We start from the raw sequence: 16,844 nt of genomic DNA on the forward strand, positions 1-16,844 counted from the left end.
ATGGAGGCACATAAAAAGCCTTGTGAAATTTACTTAAACGCATATTTTTAAAAAACACACGAAGACGAGTCCGGAGCAGCAGCCAGGGGCGCCCACTGACCCCCTGCTTCTGCCATTCAACCTCACGCGATCGGCTGCGCTGCAGTTTTTGCATTCACCTGTGACCTACATCATCGGGGCAACCCTCCCCGCCCCGGCACGGACTCGCCCCTGGAACGTCACGGCCGCGCCAAGCAGGGGCGACGCACGAGCAGCCCCCGTTGTCACTGGCACCAGTCCCCCGCCCCGCCGCTCCTAACGCCCCTCCCCCCCCGCCCACAGCCATGGCCGGCCTAGCGCCCCGGGGGAGGGTGATACGGGGGCACACGCCATGAAGCCTCTCACCTTCCTCCATCGCCAGCCTCCGGCAGAGCCGCAAGGGCTCCCGCCTGCTCCTCCCGCCACCCTCTCCAGGGCGAGGGCGTCTGGTCCGCGCTCCCCGCGGCCTCTCCTCCCTGTGGTCCCGGGAGCGGATCGGCTCAAACACACAAGCAGCGGCGGCCGCTCCTCCCTTCCTGCTGCTCCTGGTGTCGCTGCCGTCTCACGGGGAACCCTAGTCTCAGGGAGCGGGGAGGTGGCCGGAGCACACAAGTGCAAGTACCGAGGCAACGCTGGGTCTCAAATCACTTCCGATATGATGGGGGAGGGGAGGGAACATAGTGATGCTCACTCAGTTTCCCCTCCCATGGGGGAACTTCCTTTTCCACTAATCTGTCCTGCCCAAAGCTCTGAGACTCATCCACACACCCAGAGGGGCAAAGCCAATGGGGCGCTGAGTGAACAAACCACAAGCTCTCAGATATCACCATAGCTTAAAATCATGTTTCTCCCTCCGCCCCCCCAGATATATACACTGGGTTTATTTTTATTTGCATTCTAGGTTCTGAATCTTTAGGATGTACTTGGGTTGTATTTTCAAGCTATTCTCTGCAACACCAGCACTAGAAATATACTTTTAAAACAAAGCGGAAGCAGGGATTCTCATGCATTCACATGACTCCAGGAGCTGGGGCTTCAAGAAAACACCAAATATCATGTGACTTGTAATAAAAATCACAAACGTTGACAACATTGTAACTAGAAAGCAGTTTCAATGTCCCCTTCCCCCGAGATGGCAATTCGACAATAAACAAAGCTAAAAACTGGGGCTGCATTGTCACAACTGTCAGTGTTGCCTCCTCTGCACTTAGCGCAACCCTTACTTCATATGTCCCATAGGCATACAGAAAGCAGAGGCTCTTCTAAGTTGTGTGAAGGGCACCGTTCTTCAAATCCTGACAGGTTTCAGAGTAACAGCCGTGTTAGTCTGTATCCGCAAAAAGAAGAACAGGAGTACTTGTGGCACCTTAGAGACTAACAAATTTATTAGAGCAAATTAATAAATTTGTTAGTCTCTAAGGTGCCACAAGTACTCCTGTTCTTCAAATCCTGTTCTATCATGAAGTTATGGATCAAGGCAATCCAGGCCATTTCCACATCCCATACAAGGGCCTTAGGGTCCTGCCTCTGCTATGGCTACCCTTTGCTACAACCAGCAACAGGGTAATGATTATCGAAGCTCAACTTAGATGGACAGGTCATGTTATCAGAATAGGTGAGGATAGACTCCCAGCAAAAGTCCTCTATGGTGAGCTGAGACTCAGAAAACATAAATGCTTCAAAGACATCCTTCAGAAGAATTTCAGTTCATGTGGCATAAAAATTCATAACTTCCAAGGACAGACCTGAATGGAGAGCAGCTGTCAATAAAGGTTGTAAACACATTGAGAAAGGCAAGTGCGAAAAACTGATTGAAAAAAGAGCCTTGTCTCATTGAAAGTCTTCAGTGGGAGCCTATGCATTCCTATGCAATATCTGCTCATGACATTGCTCCTCACAGGTTGGACTATACCGCCACAAGAAAACACACAGATGCTGTGATGGCATTGTTTCATATGATGGACAGACATACATTTTGCTTTGGATGGTTGTGGCATGGGCACCCTTATGGGGAGTTGCTTCCTGACAAAACAGCAGAGGGTGCTTTGTGGGTACTGTAGATGCTACTAACTGGCCATCCCTGAGGGGTCTGCTAAAGTGGCATAGGAGCCTTCAACACAGAGCTTTCTGTCCCAGAGAGGGTGGGGATGGTATTCTCCTTAGTGGTCTCTATTCCATGGGACTGAGATCACAGCTTTCTATATAGGCTTTTTTGCTCCACAGGAGTATACAGCCTTATGCTACAGGCTGTACATGATGATGTCACTGTAATGTCTTCATATGACTCCAGACCTGTGTCACAGAGACCCCATGACAAAAAGTCCCCTATTTTTTTGGAAACAGCTCTCATCTCAGACTGACAAACTCATTACACCAAACACATTTCTTGAAGGGTAATTATTCATAAGGGATATCATGTGACATGTCTACAGAAAGCTTGTAATTTCTCCAGACTTATAACTATTGTGAGATGTATGTACGGGTAATATTAAAGAACAATGTATTTATAGTGAAAGTGCGCTTGATGGACTTGGAATAGAAATTAATCGCCACGGGGTAACGTGCCTTGAGAATGGCTCATCTAAGCAAGAGGGAGTTGTCACCCTTACCTAATTAGCTGGCAAGGTAAGGCAAGGCTCAGTTGATCAGCCTTGCTCCCTCCCAAAACTATCAATGGCAAACCATCAGAGGCACTATCAAACAATCAAAACCACTTAGAAGTGAAAAAGAAACATTACGACAGAGAGAGCTGTGCCATGGTCATGAATAGAAACAAAATACTATAGCAGAGTGTATCCCTTCACTGAGGAAATGCCTTGGGAAGCAAGGGTGCTTTCATTAACATTTTGGATACTGTTTATTGAAAAACCAGCCAGCTCTGCAATAGAGACTGAACTTGTGTGGAAAATGTACTTTATTGATAGGGAAGGTAACTATTGATAAGTGTAGACCCAGGATCACATTTTATGATTTTGCTCTGTATTGTTACCACTTGTTTCCACCACTCTCTTATTTCTAGTTATATCTTTAGTCTTATTTAAATAAACCTTATTTTGTTTTATCATAAGTGCTCACAAGTGACATGTGGTTTACAGGAGCAGTGGTTTAAAGTAAAACTGTAAACGGGTGCACTGCACTGGAATTTCTGAGAGTAGCCAGTGTCAAGGGCTGACTATCACAGGGGAGTTATTTAAGGTAGCTTGGATATTGGGGTGCATCTATTGTTAACCTGCAAGGCAAAATTAGGGCCCAGAGGAGATTGCTTGAGTGGCTGAAAGACTGATGTCAGGAAGTTGATGTAACGCCGACAGACCCCGGTCGTTGGCGGGAGGGATTGAATTTGGAACTTCTGGAGCTTAACGAATGAGTCTCTATCGCATGAGCTAAAAGCTAACTGGCTGTTAGCAAAGGCTGAAGAGCAGACTCATTTTCTCTTTCTAAATGGTCTCGGTGCCACTAGATGGAACAGAACACCACACCCAGGTGGTGTGTGGGCTAGTACAAAAAAAGACTCTCTCTTGCTCGAGGTGGGATAACAAGTTGACTCACAGGCTTGGGTACCCCAAGAACCATCACAGGGGTCATATGCATGGGTGTACTGTGGCTAGTGGTTAATCCAGCCCTGATCCCCACCAATGGTGTTTCTATCTCCTGTATTGTGTATTAATTCAGTTATAGGGTCTTCCATTCAAGAGTTTGTCATTCTACAAGTACTGTAGAGCATAGTGGTAATTTTACCACTCCATGGCTAATATTAAGATGAGAAAAAGTATGTGTTACATTAAAGCAGTGAAAAGAAGAACAGGAGTACTTGTGGCACCTTAGAGACTAACAAATTTATTAGAGCATAAGCTTTCGTGGACTACAGCCCACTTCTTCGGATGCATATAGAATGGAACATATAATGAGGAGATATATATACACACATACAGAGAGCATAAACAGGTGGGAGTTGTCTTACCAACTCTGAGAGGCCAATTAATTAAGAGAAAAAAAAAAAAAAAAACTTTTGAAGTGATAATCAAGGTAGCCGAGTACAGACAGTGTGATAAGAAGTGTGAGAGTACTTACAAGGGGAGATAGTCAACGTTTGTAATGGCTCAGCCATTCCCAGTCCTTATTCAAACCGGAGTTGATTGTGTCTAGTTTGCATATCAATTCTAGCTCTGCAGTCTCTCTTTGGAGTCTGTTTTTGAAGTTTTTCTGTTGTAATATAGCCACCCGCAGGTCTGTCACTGAATGACCAGACAGGTTAAAGTGTTCTCCCACTGGTTTTTGAGTATTTTGATTCCTGATGTCAGATTTGTGTCCATTAATTCTTTTGCGTAAAGAATTAATGGACACAAATCTGACATCAGGAATCAAAATACTCAAAAACCAGTGGGAGAACACTTTAACCTGTCTGGTCATTCAGTGACAGACCTGCGGGTGGCTATATTACAACAGAAAAACTTCAAAAACAGACTCCAAAGAGAGACTGCAGAGCTAGAATTGATATGCAAACTAGACACAATCAACTCCGGTTTGAATAAGGACTGGGAATGGCTGAGCCATTACAAACGTTGACTATCTCCCCTTGTAAGTACTCTCACACTTCTTATCACACTGTCTGTACTCGGCTAGCTTGATTATCACTTCAAAAGTTTTTTTTTTTTTTTTCTCTTAATTAATTGGCCTCTCAGAGTTGGTAAGACAACTCCCACCTGTTTATGCTCTCTGTATGTGTGTATATATATCTCCTCATTATATGTTCCATTCTATATGCATCCGAAGAAGTGGGCTGTAGTCCACGAAAGCTTATGCTCTAATAAATTTGTTAGTCTCTAAGGTGCCACAAGTACTCCTGTTCTTCTTTTTGCGGATACAGACTAACACGGCTGTTACTCTGAAACTTGTCATTAAAGCAGTGGGCGCTTGAACTTTTGCTGATGAAGGTCCCAAGTTCTATTCCTGATGATGAGCTGGGGTATGCAGCCATGGATTCATTACAATATGGCAGTTCCCATCCAGGTTCTGTTTTGTCATGCAGCAGTAGCCACATATTTACAGACACCCCAGATCTATTATATGTTATTACTTCACAGGGGACTTGAACTCCTGTGGCCCATCAGATGCTGAGCATGAGTTTATCTAATAGAGGGAGTATATAATACACTGCTTTGTCTGTCTGCTATGCATATAGTAACTAACTTCAAAGACTACAGAAGCCTGCTACTTATAGTTAACAGTGTTAGTTATTCTTTTATCTCATAGGACATAGGTTTTGAAGAGGCCTTCTGGGTCATTGATTCCAGTCCCTGTTATGTCAGGCAACCTCATCATATAATCTCAAATTGAAAGGCTTGAGGATTTGTGGGCCAGATCCAGTGTCCCCTGAAATCAGTTGGAGACTTTCCATTGTCGTTGATGGGTGTTGGAGCAGGCCTCATGCTGTGTGTGGTTAGGCAGTCATGGATACACTACAGAATGGCAGACAACATTCCCTTTTCATATGGTCTAGGCCAAATTCTGCCATCCCATTGAACGAGTCTTGCCTGAATGAGGACTGAGGGTGCATTGCAAGATTTGATCCACCATCTTTTGAAACAAGTGTACATTCTGAGTTTCTAAATACTTCTTAAGACATTGTAATTTGCAAAGAGGTAGGTTAGAAAGAATTAGAACAAAATAACGGACACTTGGGTAATACCTATTATGATTTGGTTTCATGATGTTTGAGTATGTTGGAGGTTGTCTGGGACCAGGGCAAGGTGGGGCAGGAGAGAACGACAGAGCAGAGCTCTGCTATGTCCAGTTCTCCACTGATGTAAGATTGGGCTGCCCACATTTAGCCTTGACTTTGTATTGGAGCTAGATGGTTCTGCATCAGGGAACCCCAAGCAACTCCCTGCAGCTAGCCCTCTCCACTACTTCTGAGTACAGCACAGACATAGTGGAGCAGCAGGGCTTAAACATTTATTTATAAGACTCAGAAGAAACTTGTCTGACAAGTCATCTGAAGAGGTTTGCGGGAATTGCCTCTAGGGAACTGAATTTTCTCCGGCAGGCCAATGTCTGATCAACTACTGGAAAACCAATTTGATTACTTGTCTAGCAGCAGCCAAAAGGAAATTAATCTGTGTATTCTAGTGGAGCATAAAATGAGATTTAGAGGTTTCCTGGACATTTTTAATAAAGTTTGAAATACTTTTTCAGCTCTTTATTTATTGAATAGTTAAAAGACTTGCTTTGCTTATGTCTTTAATGGCCCATAAATTATCCACTGTATACTTTACTATAATTGTTTTTTGATATATTTTATTTCACTTTTAACTTTGTTCTATTGTATGTTTAAACAAGTACTTTCTGGGATAAATGACGGTTCAATAACAATAATTATTATTGTGTTAAAATTCTTTTAATTGACTCATCAAAGTATGCATGTAACTAACCCAAGTAACTGCATGATCTTATGCTGCAAATCTTGTGCTTCCTGAACCTGCCCCATACCTGCTTTTTTGTTACTTTGCCTTGTCACATCACTTCTAAAGTTAGGCTCCAATTTTCTGTGCACACTTAAGCATGTGAGTACCTTTATGCAGTATATAGACTCACTGAATGCAATAGGAGTACTCATAATACACAACACAAACACACACACACATACATACATACACACACACTTGGTTTATTATATTATATAATATAATTACTGGTGTGTGTACATATACATACATGTATATACACACACACCAATAATATACATTCTTGATTTCTTGGTGTGTTAATAGGGTCAATTTCACAAAGCTGAAAACAATTGTGAGCCAAATCAGCTGGGAGGAAGAATTTAATCAGAAAAATGTGAATGTAATTGAGAATCATTTAAGAACACTTTACTAGATGCCCAAAAAACCACAATCCCACAACTCTGGAAGATGGCCATGTTGGTTAAAAACCAACCTGGTTTAGAGGGGAAGTGAAGGCAGCTGTAAAAAATAAAAATATAATATACAAAAGGAAGAAGGGAAAAGTAGATAGTAATGAATATAAATCAGAAGTTAGGAACTGTAGAAGATTGATAAGGGAAGCTAAAGGCCACAACAAGACCTCTATGGCCAGCAGAATTAAGGAAAATAAAAAGGAGTTTTTAAAAATATATTAGGAACAAAAAGAACCCTGAAAATGGTATTGATCCATTACCAGACGTAAATAGTAAAATGATCAATAACAATGCAGAAAAGGGAAAGGTATTCAGTAAATATTATTGTTCTATATTTGGAAAAAAACAGATGAATCAATCTCATCATATGGTGATGATGACAGTCTTTCCATTCCACTAGTATCTCTGGAGGATGTTAAACAGAAGATTGTAAAATTAGACATTTTATAATAAGCAGGTCCAGATAACTTGCATTCAAGAGTTTTAAAAGAGCTGGATAGGAGCTCAATGGACCATTAACAGATTTTCAGAAATCCTTGGAGCACTGGGGAAGTTCCAGAAGACTGGAAGAAAGCTAATATTGTGCCACTTTTTAAAAAGGGTAAACAGAATATCCCAGGTAATTATAGGCTGTCAGACTGACATCGATCATGGGCAAGATACTGGAGCGGCTGAAATGGGACTTGATTAAGAAAGAACTAAAGGAGGACACCGTAATTAATGCAAATCATCATGGGTTTATGGAACATAAGTCCTGTCAAACTAACTTGATTTGTTTTGGGGTTTTTTGGTGAGATTACAAGTTTCAGATAAAGGTATGAGTTTGTGATAAAGGTAATAGCGTTGATGCAATATACTTAGACTTCTCTAAGTCATTTGACTTAGTACTGCATGACATTTTGATTAAAAAACTAGAATATACAATTAACATAGCACACATTAAATGGATTAAAAACTGGCTAACACATAGGTCTCAGAATGTAACTGTAAATGGGGAATAATTTTTGAGCAGTCTGTATCCAGAGGGAGAGTTCCAGAAGGACTGGTTCTTGCCCCTGCAATATTTAATATTTTTATCAATGACCTGGAAGAAAACATAAAATCATCACTGATAAAGTTTGAAGATGACACAAAAACTTGGCAGAGTGGTAAATAATGAAGGGGACAGGTCACTGATTCAGAGTGATCTAGATTGCTTGGCAAACTGGGAACAAGCAAACAATATGCGTTTCAGTATGGCTAAATGTAAATGTATACATCTGGGAACAAAGAACAAAATGTAGGTCATCCTTACAGAATGGGGGACTCTATCCTGGAAAGCAGTGACTCTGAAACAGATTTGGTAGGATAATCAGCTGAACATGAGATCCCAGAGTGACACTCTGGCCAAAAGAGCTAATGTGCTAATGTGAGATGCGTTAAAAAGGAGAATCTCAAGTAGGAGCTGAGAGGTTATTTTTGGCATTTGGCACAGATGTGACCGCTGCAGGAATACTGTGTCCAGTTCTGGTGCCCACTAGTCAAGGAAGATGTTAGTAAATTGGAGTGGCCACCAGGGGCGCTGTTTCAGATTCGGGGGAGGACAGGACAGGGACTTTAACCGTGATTCCTGAGGCTACTTGGGCACCTGAAAACTCTTGTTTCTTTTCAGATAATAACTTAGATACAGTGGTCCTGTCAGGTAATAATTTCTAATTCCTATATAAAGAAATAAAATTAAATAAATATTAGACCCACTCTACTCTAATACTAACATGTTCTGACATCTTGTGTCAACTCATCTAAGGGATACTGGTTAGGTTTAAAAATTTAATGTATATTCTTACTTTTTTACTAATTCTTAAATATATCAATTGAAACAATTGTAGAAAAAAAATCTAGATTACTTTCTATCACTTTTTTGCAGTGCATCAAGCTTGGAATAGATCATTTAACTTTTGAAAACATCCTACTAGGGCAAGGCCTTGTGAGTTTATACTGCACCTGCCTGGGGCTCTAGGGATGTTTCCCCACTACAAATAATAGACTAGAAACTGACTTTAAATAGGAGTGAAACTGACACTTTCAAGTCACTTTCATAGTGTTGCCAACCCAAAATGATTCAAGGATTAGAAAACATACCTCTAGTCCTAGATTGAACTCCTTGAGTCTATTTAGCTTAACAAAAAGAAGGTAAAGGGGTGACTTGATTACTGTCTATAAGTACCCACTGAGGTACTATATTTAATAACGGGCTCTTCAATCTAGAAAGGCATAACATGATCCAATGGCTACAAGTTTAAGCTAGACAAATTCAGACTCGAAATAAGGTGTAATTTTTTAACGGTGAGAGTAATTAACCACTGGAACTTACCAAAGGTCATGGTGGAGTCTCCATTGCTGGCTATTTTAAAATCAAGAATGCATGTTTTTCTAAAAGAGATACTCTGGGAATTATTTTGGGGATGTTCTATGGCCTGTGCTATACAGGAGGTCAGACTAGATTATCATAATGGTCCCTTCTGGCCTTAGAATCTATGAATCATAGGTATAAAATTACTCACATGCATAAGTGTTTGTGGGATGAAGACCTTAGATTGTAATATCATCTCCTGGTGGCAGGGACCATGTATTTCTATTTGTTCTGTAAAGTGCCTAACAAGAATTTTTAATAAGAAACAAGAAAGAACAAAAGAGATTACAGCAAGTCTGTGACAAGACGTGAGTATATGTGTGGGTGGAAGGGGGCAGGACGGAGGGTCTGAAATAATTAAAATAAGCCAAAATTTGGGATGACAACAATATAAAAACAAAAGTGAAGAAACCAAACACAGCTGTAAGAATAGAGAGAATTAAAAATGCAGGAAAGAGCCACAAACTGTTCCAAACTCTCATGCTTCCAGGGTGTGCTGTTGTTATTCTTCAATCTTGTCATCATCATAGTAACAACAGGAAAAAATTGCCAGGTCTGACAATTCCTAATGAATATATTAGGCTGTGTCTTCCATAGCACATATATGTTTTTATTTGGTTACAGAAGGTCTTTTGCTAACTACATGAAAAGGTTTAAGGAACATGTTTATTTCACAATATAATAATATTAATTTGCATAAATTATATATTGAATAGAAAAACCACCCTTCTCTTTGGAAAAGATTGTAATGGACTTTTCTGTTTGAAGGAACCTCTGCAGTCCAGATGCAACCTTCAGGATTCTCCCACCCTATTTTTCTCATCTTCTATTTGATCCCAGTGCAGTTTCTAATGCTTTTGATCACTCCAGTCTTTTTGACTACCTTGAACAAGAAGCCCATGAGCCAGATTATGTCAGGTTCTTCACTGTAAATCCAGTTTAGCATTAGTGGCATCAATGGATCTGATCTAGATTTACACCAGCGAAACTAAGATCAGAACTTGAGACTGTGTTTCGAGCATTTTCCTCTTCACTCTTGAATCCTAGGGTACCTCTCCAGCATCTCCTTCTTTTATTTCTACAAGCGGCTTTGCATCTTTTTCTCATCCTCTCTATCATTATACTAAAAACTAAAGATAAAAATACTTCACCAGTTTTCTCATCTACACCTTCCCCTACCTGTTCAGAATTTTTGCCCTACAGTATATTTTTTATATTTTTTGTTCACTTTTGTTTAAGATGTCCCAAACATTGTGGTTTCCATGACTACCCTTAGAAAATAATGTATAAATCTAATTGACCCTAAATTTTCCTCTTCTTAATTTCATCCTGTGACAGTGTACCCCATAAGGCTTAATGGGGGGGGGTGCTCATAAATGTATGTAGGATATAACTGGAATAGGGTTTTGCTACATATGCCATGTAACATATCTATGTAAAGGTTATGATCTACTGGTTATGTTCATCCTAGTTGTATGCAGGCACCATTTGTGTGTCAAAGTTATGAACATTGGCTGTATAATTGCTTGATTTCTAAGTAGCCTTAGTTAGAACATTTGGTCACTTCTTGGGAAAGGAATGTGCAAATTAAGTGCTTAATCAGGAAGCACTTAACAGACAAAAGAGCTTGGAAGACTCCAATCCACATAAGAAGTCTACCTGAGGATGTTCAAGGTAGCATGTGGGTAATCGCTGCTACCTGCAAGTCATGCATGGGCATGTGACTTGTCCATGTGATTCTGAATCTCCATTTTGTGACTGGATTCTACACAGGGTGAGGAGGGGGTCTCCTCCCACAAGAGAAAGTCTATTTAAACCACTAGGAGACCCCTCCATTTTGTCTTCAGCTGGCTAAAGAAGGAGCCTCTACACCCCCCAGGATACTTGAAGGAAACTGGAACAAAGGACAGTAACTACAGGAGGTGTGAGTGATTGCTGGACCCAGGCTAGAAGGAGATTAGTCTGTAAAGGGGAGCATTCTGGAACTGGTGAGGATCTTATCTGTATTTAGTTTGATTAGACATAGATTTGCGCATTTTATTTTATTTTGCTTGGTGACTTACTTTGTTCTGTCTGTTACTACTTGGAACCACTTAAATCCTACTTTCTGTATTTAATAAAATCACTTTTTACTTATTAATTAACTCAGAGTATGTATTAATACCCAGGGGAGCAAACAACTGTGCATATCTCTCTATCAGTGTTCTAGAGGGCGAACAATTTATGAGTTTACCCTGCATAAGCTTTATGCAGGGTAAAACGGATTAATTTGGGTTTAGACCACATTGGAAGTTGGGCATCTGAGTGCTAAAGACAAGCACACTTCTGTGAGCTGTTTTCAGGTAAACCTGCAGCTTTGAAGCAAGTAATTCAATTCCTGGATCTGTGTTGGAGCAGACGGGAGTGTCTGGCTCAGCAAGACAGGGTGCTGGAATCCTGAGCTGGCAGGGAAAATAGCTCCCAGGGGGGTTTCTGTGATCCAACCCATCACACATCCAATTCATGAGCGGTGGGTATAATAGACCAGGCCGCCGACCCGCCGCTGGACAACTGGGCCATGGTGGCCCTGCCCTTCCCCGACACCCCCACCGCCTCCTCCACTCAGCTCGGCCGGTCACTGGACTGGTTGGGCTCGGTGGGGGTGGGCGGGGCCTTCAGGGGCAGGAGGAACTGGTGCTCGGGGAGGCTGCTGGCTTGGCCCAGCGCTGGGGCCAGCCCGATTCGGGGGGGTGGGAGAGGGAGGCGGCTGTCAGGGGCATGGGGGCCGGTGGCTCGGACCAGCACTGGGGCTGGGCCCGATACTTATAGATTGTTAGAAGCTGCTATTGTATTAAACTGCTACCTGATGTAGCAAATTCCTACAGGTAGCAGTTTCTTGCACTATAGTGTATGTGAAATTGCTACGTGTAGAAATGTGCTATCTGTAGCAGTTAGTGATACGTATAGATTGTAAGAAACAGCTTCTGTAAAAAGATGCTACTTTATTTGTACATGCTTGAAAACTGTTATCATATTTCTATGCCATTATCTCAATCCTATACCATTATCTCAATCATGAAGATTTTGAATAGAAACATATCCAGAACTGATCCCTGGAGAACCCCACTTGTTATGCTCATCTTATTTATCGTTATGTCCATCTAGGTTTCATTTCCATAGTCTGTTTATGAGAAGGTCATGGAAGAAGTATCAAAAGCCTTACTAAAGGCAAGATATACCACATGTACTGCTTGTAGGCTTATTACACTGTTAAAGAAAGCTATCAGGTTGGTTTTACATGTGAGACTGCTTGAAATACCTTTTTTAGCAAAATGGACCTTTCGCTGCTGACAGACTTGAAGGTGGCAATTTTGCAACCAAAAATCTTCAAAAACAGACTCCAAAGAGAGACTGTTGAACTTGAATTAATTTGCAAATTAGATACAATTAACGTAGGTTTGAACAGAGACTGGGAATGGTTGGATCATTACACTAATTGAATCTATTTCCCCATGTTAAGTATCCTCACACCTTCTATGGGTCATCTTGATGATCACTTCAAAAGTTTTTTTTCTCCTGCTGATGACAGCTCATCTCAATTGATTGGCCTCTTACAGTTGGCATGGCTACTTCCACCTTGTCATGTTCTCTTTATGTATAAATATCTTCTTGCTGTATGTTCCAGTCTATGCATCCGATGAAGTGGGCTGTAGCCCACGAAAGCTTATGCTCAAATAAATTTGTTAGTCTCTAAGGCGCACAAGTACTCCTGTTCTTTTTGGTATGTAAGACTGCTATCTGTAGGAATCAGCTACATCAGATGGTCTTTTTTTAGCAAAGTTGGACCTTTTGCTGCTATGGGTAGCATGGTCCTACAGGTAGATTTTCACACACACATATGTGTATGAAACTGCAAACTGTAGGGATGTGATACCTGTAACACTGCAATGTGATGAAGCTAATTTCTACAGGCAGCAGTTTCTCACACCACCGATATGTGAGACTGCTATCTTTAGGAATCAGCTACAATGGCAGCAAGTCCTAACCCCTTGCCAATGATGAGTGGCCATTACACTTCAGTCTGCCCCAGTGAGCGGGGGCTAGATGATGACTGGCAGTAGCCACTGAGGCAAGGTGGGTTTAGAGGGTTAGTGGTTCCCCTGGGAGGGGAAACCCAGAATAAGGGGTTACTGTGGGGGCAACACCACAAGGTAAAGGGCACCGGGATCCAGCAGGGACACAGGTGCCAGCAGCAGGCGAGACACTGGCCAGTAGGAGGTGCTCTATACACTGGAGAGCTAATTCCTGAGATGACTAGCAGGAGGCGCTGCGTTGGTGAGTCTCAACCTTGCTACAGTGCCATTGGATTAAAGGAGCTTTTGTGGCAAGAACCACCAATAGAGCAATCTATGTCTAATATAACTATGTTAAAAACTCTCACCTTAACCTATTACTTCCCATTTGATATGGTCTCGCATGATATTCTTATAGATAAACTAGGCAAATACAATTTAGATGGGGCTACTATACGGTGGGTGCATAACTGGCTGGATAACCGTACTCAGAGAGTTGTTATTAATGGTTCCCAATCCTGCTGGAAAGGTATAACAAGTGGGGTTCCGCAGGGGTCTGTTTTGGGACCGGCTCTGTTCAATATCTTCGTCAACGACTTAGATATTGGCATAGAAAGTACACTTATTAAGTTTGCAGATGATACGAAACTGGGAGGGATTGCAACTGCTTTGGAGGACAGGGTCATAATTCAAAATGATCTGGACAAATTGGAGAAATGGTCTGAGGTAAACAGGATGAAGTTTAACGAGGACAAATGCAAAGTGCTCCACATAGGAAGGAAAAATCAGTTTCACACATAGGGGAAGAGAGTACGGCAGAAAGGGATTTAGGGGTTATAGTGGACCACAAGCTAAATATGAATCAACACTGTGATTCTGTTGCAAAAAAAGCAAACATGACTCTGGGATGCATTAACAGGTGTGTTGTGAGCAAGACACGAGAAGTCATTCTGCAACCTGCTCTACTCTGCGCTGGTTAGGCCTCAACTGGAGTATTGTGTCCAGTTCCGGGCACCGCATTTCAAGAAAGATGTGGAGAAATTTGGGAGGATTCAGAGAAGAGCAACAAGAATGATTAACGGTCTTGAGAACATGACCTATGAAGGAAGGCTGAAAGAATTTGGTTTGTTTAGTTTGGAAAAGAGAAGACTGAGAGGGGACATGATAGCAGTTTTCAGGTATCTAAAAGCGTGTCATAAGGAGGAGGGAGAAAACTTGTTCACATTAGCCTCTAAGGATAGAACAAGAAGCAATGGGTTTAAACTGCAGCAAGGGAGGTTTAGGTTGGACATTAGGAAAAAGTTCCTAACTGTCAGGGTGGTTAAACACTGGAATAAATTGCCTAGGGAGGTTGTGGAATCTCCATCTCTGGAGATATTTAAGAGTAGGTTAGATAAATATCTATCAGGGATGGTCTAGACAGTATTTGGTCCTGCCATGAGGGCATGGGACTGGACTCGATGACCTCTTGAGGTACCTTCCAGTCCTAGAATCTATGAATAATGTGCTTCTTTATTCCATGCGAAACACAAGGCCTTCACCATTGCTTCCAATCTTAGGTGGTTTCTTGCTGCAGTCTGAGCTTCATCTCATGTCATGTTGATAGCTTTCAGTTGTGCATTTCCATGTTGTTATTGGTCTACCCTGTTGCCTCTTGCCCAGGGGACTCCAATCCAGCACCTTTCTTGTTCTGTTATTCAATACTTTCCTCCATCTATGTCCTAGCTATCTTGGGGAAGCTAGGGGAAAAGACTTCAGGAACAGACCATATTTGCATAAACATAACTACTCTACCTAAGTATTCAGCAAAGGGAGTGCTTTGCCAAAGTGATCAAATTTGGGTGGTGTTGAGTTACAAATCATTTTGGTAGCGAGTGCAGAAGTAATGAAATATAATTATCCTCATTGTATGAGTAAAGTGCAGCAGAACTATACTTAGCTTAGCCTGATTAGGGGGTCATGCAAAACTGAACCTCACTTGCTAAGCAGGTGGTAAGGATGCCAAATTCCAGTGAACAGAGAGGGGTGGGAATAGCTGTTTCTACTTGGTCTGTATAAGCAGTCTCAAACACTATTTGACTCTTCCCTCATCAGTGTTTAAGGACAGAGGTGGTTAGACTCAATTCAAAGTCTCTTTTTTGTTCAGAGATCAGTAGAGCTGATATTTTTGATAACCAGGTGTATGTGTTAAGTCTTAGGCCATGTCTACGCTACAAAGTTAAGTTGACTTCATGTAAGTTGGTATCGAGCCTCCAATTTAAGCAAGTTGATCTTGAATGTCCACGCTACACTCAGTGGGTCAATGGAGTGCATCCTCACTAGCAGAGGTTGCAGCGATGCACAGAACATTGCCCTGTGGGTAGCTATCCCACAGTGAACGTAGCTGAGTGGAATTAAGGGTTAGGCTTGCAATGCCATATGGGACCAAAACATTGGCGCGGTTGGTTATGGGAATATGTTTGGGAAAGTGTGGTTGTGTGACCCAGATTTCACCAAACAGGGGGCAGATTACTTGTTGAATTGTTTGCAGTTTAAGGGCTCGCATTGAAAACTTCCCCCATTTCCCCTAGGTGACCGTATGCAATATCACTCTCTGAGGGTAACAGAGGCAGCAAGGGAGCAGATGCTGTAATTGTCTGGGTTCAAACCTGGTCCTTATGCTGCAATGCTGTGTGCTGCAATGATGCCAGCAGAGTTAATACTGGAGTGGCCCAGAAAAGTGTCCTACCATGGTGGACGAAAAAAGGCAGCCCTTCCCAGAAACCTTCTGTAAAGGATCACAAAGTACCTCCATGAAAGCTTCCTAGAAATCTCCATGGAGGATTCCTCGGCCATCCCCGTGCACATAAACAGTCTTTTTCGGAGAACACGTAGCTGTGTAGCTGGAGTGGCCACCGATAGCTACCTTTTTGTTCAGATTAACCATAAAAAATAATAGCATGTAACCCCTACAATTTGATTGGAAATGTGCACTCACCAGAGGTGCCTTCCCTGGTCTTATGCTCTGCTGCCAACTAGTCCTGTGAAGGGATGGACTCCAGGGTTAAAAACAGTTCTTGGCTGTTGGGGAGAATGGAACCTCTGCTTGCCCACCTCACATTCTTCTCCTCCTCTTCCTCGCCAACAATGTCCTCGTTTTTGCTCGAGGTCACCTGGGCTCCTGGGAGGTATCCATGGAGTGTTTTGGGGTAGTGGTGGGGTTGCCACTAAGAATCGTATGCAGCTCCTCATAAAAGCAGCATGTCTGTGGGGCAGAACCAGAATGACTGTTCGCCTCCCTTGTCTTCTGGTACGCTGGTCTTGAAGCACTTAGAGGAGAGGAAAGTGATCAGGAACAGTCAACATGGATTCACCAAGGGCAAGTCATGCCTGACTAACCTAATTGCCTTCTGTGATGAGATAACTGGCTCTGTGGATGAGGGGAAAGCAATGGATATGTTGTTCCTTGACTTTAGCAAAGCTT

General features: G+C 42.1%; 1 protein-coding gene across 1 annotated transcript in view; it reads right to left on the reverse strand.

Moving 5' to 3' along the window:
* DPY19L4 (dpy-19 like 4) overlaps positions 1-567 on the reverse strand; it is a 45,465-nt gene extending 44,898 nt beyond the window's left edge. Inside the window, exon 1 of the mRNA XM_054018359.1 lies at positions 385-567. Coding sequence (XP_053874334.1) covers positions 385-394 — 10 coding nt within the window. The 5' untranslated portion in view covers positions 395-567. The remainder of the gene's footprint in view (positions 1-384) is intronic.
* Positions 568-16,844: the final 16,277 nt, after the last annotated feature.

Source organism: Malaclemys terrapin, chromosome 2 (assembly GCF_027887155.1).
Source record: "Malaclemys terrapin pileata isolate rMalTer1 chromosome 2, rMalTer1.hap1, whole genome shotgun sequence".
Lineage (NCBI taxonomy): Eukaryota > Metazoa > Chordata > Testudines > Emydidae > Malaclemys > Malaclemys terrapin.